General features: G+C 36.0%; 1 protein-coding gene across 4 annotated transcripts; it reads right to left on the bottom strand.

Annotated features, from left to right (window-relative positions):
* Window positions 1-675: 675 nt before the first annotated feature.
* LOC121247510 lies at window positions 676-7,565 on the bottom strand. 4 transcript variants are annotated; one of them, XM_041145850.1, is made up of 8 exons: window positions 7,306-7,562; window positions 7,025-7,200; window positions 6,327-6,379; window positions 5,897-5,956; window positions 3,318-3,432; window positions 2,970-3,092; window positions 1,626-1,785; window positions 676-1,441 (listed from the first exon to the last, which is right to left on the bottom strand). In XM_041145850.1, the coding sequence occupies exons 1-8, from the start codon at window positions 7,435-7,437 to the stop codon at window positions 1,256-1,258; spliced, it is 1,005 nt and encodes a 334-aa protein (XP_041001784.1). In that variant the 5' UTR covers window positions 7,438-7,562; the 3' UTR covers window positions 676-1,255. The 4 variants fall into 4 exon arrangements, with proteins under 4 accessions (XP_041001784.1, XP_041001786.1, XP_041001785.1 ...); XM_041145852.1 differs by lacking the exon at window positions 2,970-3,092 and having other exon boundaries at window positions 7,306-7,565; XM_041145851.1 differs by lacking the exon at window positions 5,897-5,956 and having other exon boundaries at window positions 7,306-7,560.
* Window positions 7,566-8,307: the final 742 nt, after the last annotated feature.

Raw genomic sequence — 8,307 nt, 5'->3', positions numbered from 1 at the left:
CAACTCTGCCACAAATGGGCTCCGAGACTATATACACCCCAGAAGGGCTGCCATTGTGATCTTCTCATCTTGATCATCAATGGTTAATCACTCTTTGTTGAACCAAGTGAGGTATGCCTTCAGGCTCTCTTCTTCCTTCTACTTTATGGTAAGGAGGTATGCTGCTGGTCGTCTCCACCTCCTGCTAGCCATGAATTGTGTCAGGAATAACTTAGTCAATTCTTCAAAACTGTAAATCGACCCCAGCTGCAATGCTTAGAACAAGTCTCTTGCCATGCCTTTTAATGTCAAAGGAAAAGCTCAACATACTATCTCTTCAAGAAACCCTTGAAGGGTCATGTGCTCTTTAAAATTATCTACATGATCAACTGGATCTCAGGAACTGTTATACAACTCTATTTGTGGGGCCTTGAATTTTGACAAGAGCGGTACGGCCATCACCTCTGCATTGTACGGTAAATTTGTGTGGTTATAGAAGAGCAAAATTAACTACAAACATTTGCTTGTGTGAAGTAATATATATATATATATATATATATATATAAAGATAATGTCTGATTAAATTTCATTGAAGTTGAGTGAAGATGGAGGAACGAAAGAGGTGTTGAATCATTAATACATGCAAGTGCATCCGTAACAAGTGCGTAAGGTAACAAACTAATCAATACAAGATTATCTCAATAAACATACTAAAATTCAACATAATCAATTGTTTGAGAAGTCACTCTCCCAAGTACATAAAGTCACGACTTTCTTCTACATATTGCTTTTGAAACGTACATGGATTATATAATCCAATACAGCTACAAATAACTGATACTAACGAGTTATAACTACACATTAGTCAAACCGAAATCTTGACACATTAAAATGCAAATAACTGACAAACCTAACGGATAGACACATAAACATGATGTCATGCAATACAATACATAGCAACTTGGAAGCACATTCTCACTTGCTGCACAACTATCTTCTGAGGATGGATTTGTTAAGCTTACGAGGCACAAGACAAAGTAAATGGCTTTTCTACTTCCCTCTTCACATGGAAGAAAATGAATCTCACAAAGAATACTATAGAAAGCAAAAACATGACTTCGTAATGAACTGAACACGACGAAGATTTTCTAGATGTCAAAAGAATATTGCAACCTACGCTTCTTAATGAGTTAAAAGCCACTAAAAGTAGGAGTATCTTCCATAGATCAAGAACGAATAATCGTGATCTCCCATTCAATAGCTTTCACATCCATCATTAGTTGAGGAGATAGTGTATCCATTTTTCAACAATGACAGGAGAACCGTACCATGGTCTTGATGCATCATCTGAACCAACTGGTGAGTGGTAAACTCCATCCAGGGTGATGTTATATGCACCTTCTAGATGCGCTGACACTTCCGGCACAACCCCATCACCCCATATATCTGCCTGTCCACAAACCTAGCAATATACCTCATTGTCAGTCTGTTGGCACTTCAAACATGAGACGCCAGTTAACCTTAGGGGACAGCAATATGACTTACACAAAAAGAAGATAACATAGAGAACTTGAGGTCTGAGATGAAAACACTTAATTTATTTAGGACTAAACTACATAATGAACTGCAAGCACAACTGACTTTACCTGCTTGTAACCTTGGCCAACAAGGCGAGCACGCAAGGTTGTCGCATTTGATGCTGATGTGTCGACATCATTAACAACAGCAACCTCAGCATTGTCATTAGGAATCACAGACTCAACATTTGCAATTGAACTGCCAAAAAATGGAGCCCCCTGGATATACCTGCAGCTTAAGACATCCACTTAAATACAAGATCCAATAATTAAATATGAAATAACAAAAACAATGAGATCATAGAGACAATCACCACTTCTTATAAATTAAAGACTACTTCATTCATGAACATCTAATGTGCAATACTAGTAATGTTTAACCTCGATTCATCCACGAACATCTTGTTTTACAACATTGGGCTAATATCACGCTACAATGAAACCTCTAGACTAAAATCACTAGCATTTTGTATTCTTGTTGTTATCATTCATGTTCAATTTTCCATCATAAATGCCTTATTTTGCATCACTTGGAAAAGGTTACCCACAATGTATGAGCTCCACCCCCCCCCCCCCCTCTCTCTCTCTCCCCAAGATTTTAAGCTTCTCCCGAAGTTCTGCAACAGCATCCAATTGTCTCATGCCAAGTATTTGCTGCATTCTTTAGATAGCCTTGTTAGGTACAAAATCAGACAGTTTAACCAACTGTTTAACTCTCTTGTAAGTGGATGGTTCTCCAGAGCTGGTAAAATCCAAACATACAAAAATGGCAGCAAGATTCCTTAGTTCATGTCTCCAAGCATCAGTGAACTGCTACTACAGCTCATCCATGGTTGAAAACAGACTGTTTGAAAAGTAATGATGAAATTTATGAACTCTAGCCAGGTTAATACTGAGGCAATAGGTTACAGTTGTGGGCTTTCAGCAGTCAAATTTCCTTCAAAATCAATCATTTGCAGAGTTTTCCCCAAAAAAAAAAAAAAAAAACCTGCTAGTAGAGGAAGACCAGACCAAGTGAGCAAAAATATGACCGAGAGCAGCGGCAAGCAGAAGCAAGGTTATTAAATACCTCAGGGAAGTGTACTCTGCCATTCCCCACACCAATTGGCTGATTTAGACCATTTCAGGTAGTTTCCTATTTGGTTGTATGCAATCAAAATTTTCAGATGTCCAAGCTAATTAACTATCTATTAAATAATTATCTTTATTGATCTTGAAATATAGGAAATCTCCAAATAAGAAGCAAGAAAAGGGTAAAATTGCTACATCAATGGCACCCTTAGGTCAAATAAATTGGTAGACACAAAGCGCCTAAAGAATTGAATAATATGAAGAAGCAAGATGATTGCCAGATAGACAAACCAAAAGCAAATTAGATGCAAAAACAAAAGCAGGGTCCGGTATTGAGTTTACCTCCCAGCAATACATACATATTTCAAATGATGATTGTACACGGCTTTAGAGCAATGTTTGTCAACATAGTCCAAAAGACCCCTTGTTTGATCAATAACCCCTGGCAGACCTTTGGGAGGTGGACTGGGAAAATGGAAATGGAAAGAAAAAGAAAAAATAATGAAAACATAGCCGATGGCCGTTCTCATGATTAAAGTTAAACTATGCTCATCAGATAGAACAACTATAAACACTTGCACATTCCATAAACCCAATTCTAAAAGGCAGAAAAACGGACACTGTATAGCTAAAATTGAAAAGATCAAATAGTTATCAGCAAGAAAGCACAATTAAAATTTGGTAACCTACAGGTGGGGGGTTCCAAGAGTCAATAACAAGGAGATATCAGACAGTCCAAATTCTTCCATGTAAACACGAGCAAGCCATCCTCCAGCTGAGTGTCCAATCAAGGATAAAGTCCCACCTAGAATAAGATATTTTCCAGAAATTCAGAAATAGCCATTGTAAGCACATCTTTTTATGGTGCATTGGTTGTGTCTTCATGGAAGAATTACATTTAAAGGCTAGAAAATAATTTCGAATGGCCTCTTGGCCCACATCTCCAATTTTTCATTTATTTATTCCCTTGTCCTAAAGAGTGCAGGCAATCATATGATATACATATATATATATATATATATGTATATATTATACTGACAGACTTCTTTTTCACAAAAAAATGAATATTTTTTTTTATAAGTAATGAAGTTTTATCAAATCAAGTAAATAGGCATAGCCCAAGTTGGCAGGAAGTATACGAAAGAGAATACCTAGTTACAAGTTAGGAGCTAGAAATACTTGTTTTAGGGCATATTTGACTTTGTAATTGACAGTTGTTGGATTAATAAATACTTGTTTTACTTATCAAAAAAAAAAAAAAAAAGCTAGGAGCTAGAAAAGGATACAAGAAAATCATGAAAACTAACCCCATTGAGTACAATAGCATAAGCCCCTAGAAATAAGGTGTGGAAAAAAAATATCTAAGCTCATCCAAAGAGTGTTCCCTAACAGAAAAAAAGGAACATAAAAGGTTGCAGAATAGAACATCAGATTATCTCTAGTGCGAGGAAATATTTCAGTAACCTATACCATGGACACCCTTGTGCATTAGTGCAGCAACTGAAAGTAAACAAACATTCAAGAATACTAAACAGATTCTTAAAGCAAATACATGACAAAGGATGGGACAAAGCTTCAGCCAAAATAAGAGCAAGAGCCAAAGTTGAAATAAAGTTAATTAATAGAACTTGAAAGCATGATGAATAAAATGGAGATGAAACTGAAACTAGTCCTCTTGTTGGCCAACAAATCATATCTTATGTTCCTCACATGTTTGATTCTTTTTTTTTTTATAAGTATCCTCACATGTTTGATTCTATCAGCCGTGTTTTCTTTTTAGAGCATTTTCTTGATCTTGGGCTGTAAGAATCAATAAATGAAGTTAAAAGGGTGACCTTTAAGGTATTTGGGTCGGAACAAGGTATTGGATCAAAAAATAAATGGAGACTAAACTTTATCAATGTACCACACTTATATTCAGTTTTGGTACAAATGGATCACTCCCAAATACATCAAAATGTCACTCCCCCATTCAAAGGTATTTAGCTCAAAAGAAAGATTCACCTAGACCTTCCCAGACACTTGGACATCCCAAAATAAACTAAACAAGACATACATGTAGATAATGAGGACCTCTGGGTTTCCTTTTCTAGAGAAGTAAAGCCAACTGTTTCAGCTATGCTAGTCATTCAATAATTCGATAAGCAAACTCTCAAGTTTGGCTGTCACGCCACCCCATAAGCACCAATGAGTTGGTTTTACAATCCTATTCGGGTTAGGAGTACCAAGTTAGTTAGTTGTTTACTAATTCCTTATTGTTTCCAACAGTTGCTGCTAAGTAGAGAGCTGTTGTTGTTATCTGTTTGGGTCAGGACAGAAGTGAACAAATAAAATTCGGCTGGGATAGGAGTATTAGAGGTTTCTAGATTTTTTTTATATAAGTAATGCAATATTATTAAAATGTGCAGAGGGGTACAACCCTAGTACACAGGAAGTATACAAAAGGATATGCCAAACTAGAAAGAAGATAACAAATGTACCATGCATATAAAACCATCATTTATTTTTCTTTTCTTTTCTTTTTTTTTTTTGTGGCTTGGTAGTTTTCTTTCGCGGCCACCAATCACATGAGGTGATAATATTGGGGTCACTATCTCACCTCCAACCTAGCCCTTCATGCATATCGATATATATTTTCATTTTGCTCGAGACCAGGTAGCCAGACATACTTTGGATGTCTACTTCATTTCTACCAAGTATCAACTGGCCGATGTCTTAACTGTAACACTTAGCTCCTTCAGATTTCAGCTTCTGCGAGACAAACTCAACATCCATAATTTACAGCTGGGTTTTTGGGGGCATATTGAGGCAAATAATACAGAAGTTTCAAAATAAAGGGACGATGTATAAGTTCAAACTCAAAGCCTACAGGATAAGAAGCCAAGTGTAGACAAGGATGAGATCCTATCCAAGCCAAACCAATAACCAAGAATTTTAGATTTTTGAATTTGTTATCTTAAATCTGTAGCAGTTTAATTTCAAACATGGAATCTGTTATTGACAACAATGTACAGTTATAAATGTATCCGAGCTTATCAAATGAATGATATGAGAGGAACACTTTTTTTTTTTTTACAAATAGTTGGAGTGTGTGCCTTTTGTTAGTGAAAACCCATGATAGCTAATGGAGGATGATGTGCATGGATTCTGGCGCACTAAACAAATATTGCTGCTAAGATCAGTTGTCCTTAGGCTTACAACCTATAAAATAATATTTTAATTATGCATCTAAGAGTAAGGGTGTGCATAGGTGAGAGAAATAGAGAAACCTGTGAGAGAAGAAGAGCCGTTTCCTACCATGAGTTGGCAACGAAACCAATGTGAAGCATCTAGCAAATGAGAGGGAGGGTGAGAGCCCTGAGAGAGAAAAAGGAGAGAGGTGTTGCAGATGGCGAATGAGGATGTGCCAATCTCTGCCAAGGGGGGACACATCTAAATGAATTCTCTATTGGTCTCTCACGTGTCCTAAGTCTAGTAACAGTTCAAGAGATCCTTTCGTTTTATTTAAACTCAATTCCTATGGCAAAGCACATTAAAAAAATTCTGAAATAGAAAGAATGCAGAATGAAATGAGTGATTCACGTCCATACACAAATTCATATATTGACATTGTCCATCAAAAACTGAGAAGAATAAGATAGATGGATATAGATGCAACACATTTTACACATACAAACTATAGGATAGATATGAATAAACCTTGAGCCAGCTCCTTAGCCTCCAGAACAGCTTCATCAACTCTCTTCAAGTACCTGCTACCATATTTAGTCATATTAGTGTATGCTTATTTTAGTACCAAACCACATTTATCAGAATCCCACCCAACATGAACATAGAGAAAAGTCGCATGACACTGATTGAACCGCTTGTCCCTCTAGATTTCATTTGAAATAAATATTTTGTGGAGATAATGACTTGCAAAAGACGAGTAGTCGTAGTATCCATACAAAACATTTGGTGTTTTTGTATTAGGGTAAGTACCTGCTACCATACTTAGTCGTATTGGTGTTTGCTTATTCTAGTACTAAACAACAGTTAACAGAAAGAATCCCACCAAACATCAACAGGGAAAAACCAGCACCGATTGAACCGGTTGCTCCTTTTTCATTGTTTTAATCAGCATTGCACCGGTTGCTCCTTTTTAATAGATTATCATCAATATATGTAAAGAATAATGAAATAATTAAGTATAATAAAGACAGCATGACTAATCAAAATAGTTCTTGAAGCTCAGTTTGGGTGTTTCTGGCTCAACGGTGACGGTGAGTTGTAATATGTAAGGTGGACAATATTGAACTAAAAGAACCCTGCCGTTTTTAGAGTATTTCCGGTTGAACCACCGGATTGCTCCGGCTCTGTGCAGAAAACCAGAAAGGAAAAGGGAATTAACAACGTACCAATCCAGGACAGGGCGAGGACGGAGAGTTCCACGCCAGTAGTTGGGGTCTACCAAACCGGCGGCATTTCTGAGCCAATCAAGCCTTGAGACCTTGGCAACCAGGGTGGGCACGCCGTACTGCTCGTTCAAAGTAGCCTCCAACTTCTTGTAGTCACTAGAGTTGTTCCCCAAGCCCTGCATGGACACAGAGACACTCAAAACCACCCTTACTTGGCGCTATATATAAGTATTCAAGGGGAGAGAGAGAGAGAGAGAGAGAGAGAGAGATGGAAACAAAACTGGAAGAATAACAGCAGGTCGGTAGCTAAAGGAAGAAAGAGAAGAGGAAGAGGATGACTCTTGAGATGATGATGCTGCTGCTAAGGCTGAGGACAATAATTTCAAGGGCGGCAATGGCAGAGCCAAAGCCATTACTAATTTCACACCACAAACACAAAGGAAAGGATGAGAGATTCTTTCTTACTGTGACACTGTCAATGGCGGGAGGAGGGTCCAAACTTTATATAAAACTCAGTAATCGTGTAATTAGACGGTGGATTCGTGGGAGAATGTGTTCCACGATTTTGTTTCGTCACACCAAATGGGTCTCTTTTTAAAAGAGGGTTGGTTGTACAATAAGAAAACTTTTTTATTTTATCTTTGTTGATTAATTCAAGAAAAAATTCTCTTAATTCAATAATTCTTATAAGGGTTTTACTATATATCAATACTATTCAATTTCACACTCCAAACCAGATAATTTTTATTTTTTATTTTTTTATAAGGTATGAAATATGTACAGTAAATAATGACTGATGAAAAGAATTACTATAGAATATTACAATAATACACGTTAAAAACTTGTATACTACTAACTACTAAGTTACAACTAATGATCCTAAACTATGAAAATCAGTACTAATAATCCTAAACTTATATGCTAAATTGCTAATTAATAAAATATAAAGTTTTAATTTTATTATTCCTGTCTTTTAATTTTATAACATAAAATTAATCTTAAAATTTTTAATATAACATTTAATATAACATATAAATTCCAATCTTATAACATAAAACTAATATAATTAATATTAAGTTATTAATATAAATTTACTTTAAAGATATATATATATATATATATATATATATCCAGGATAAATACACTTTTACATATTTGATTATATATATTTCTCAATATTTTTTATTTGATTAATTCTATGGTAGTATGATGAATCGGTAAACCGGATCGGACCATACGGATTAGGTGTCTTCTACACTCTTCCGGATCATATACTTTATAAA

Source organism: Juglans microcarpa x Juglans regia, chromosome 1S (genome assembly GCF_004785595.1).
Source record: "Juglans microcarpa x Juglans regia isolate MS1-56 chromosome 1S, Jm3101_v1.0, whole genome shotgun sequence".
Lineage (NCBI taxonomy): Eukaryota > Viridiplantae > Streptophyta > Magnoliopsida > Fagales > Juglandaceae > Juglans > Juglans microcarpa x Juglans regia.
The sequence above is the reverse complement of the archived record's forward strand: the minus strand, read 5'-3'. Positions and strand labels throughout refer to the sequence as shown.

Bases quoted from the DNA above. Each gene is read 5' to 3' on its own strand.
- LOC121247510 (XM_041145850.1), bottom strand. From the start codon at position 7,437: ATGGCTTTGGCTCTGCCATTGCCGCCCTTGAAATTATTGTCCTCAGCC. The intron at 7,201-7,305 runs GTTTTGTTTCCA...GTGTCCATGCAG, and splicing joins GACCTGCTGTTATTCTTCCA to GGCTTGGGGAACAACTCTAG. The intron at 3,433-5,896 runs GTTTCTCTATTT...ATCTTATTCTAG, and splicing joins CGGCTCTTCTTCTCTCACAG to GTGGGACTTTATCCTTGATT.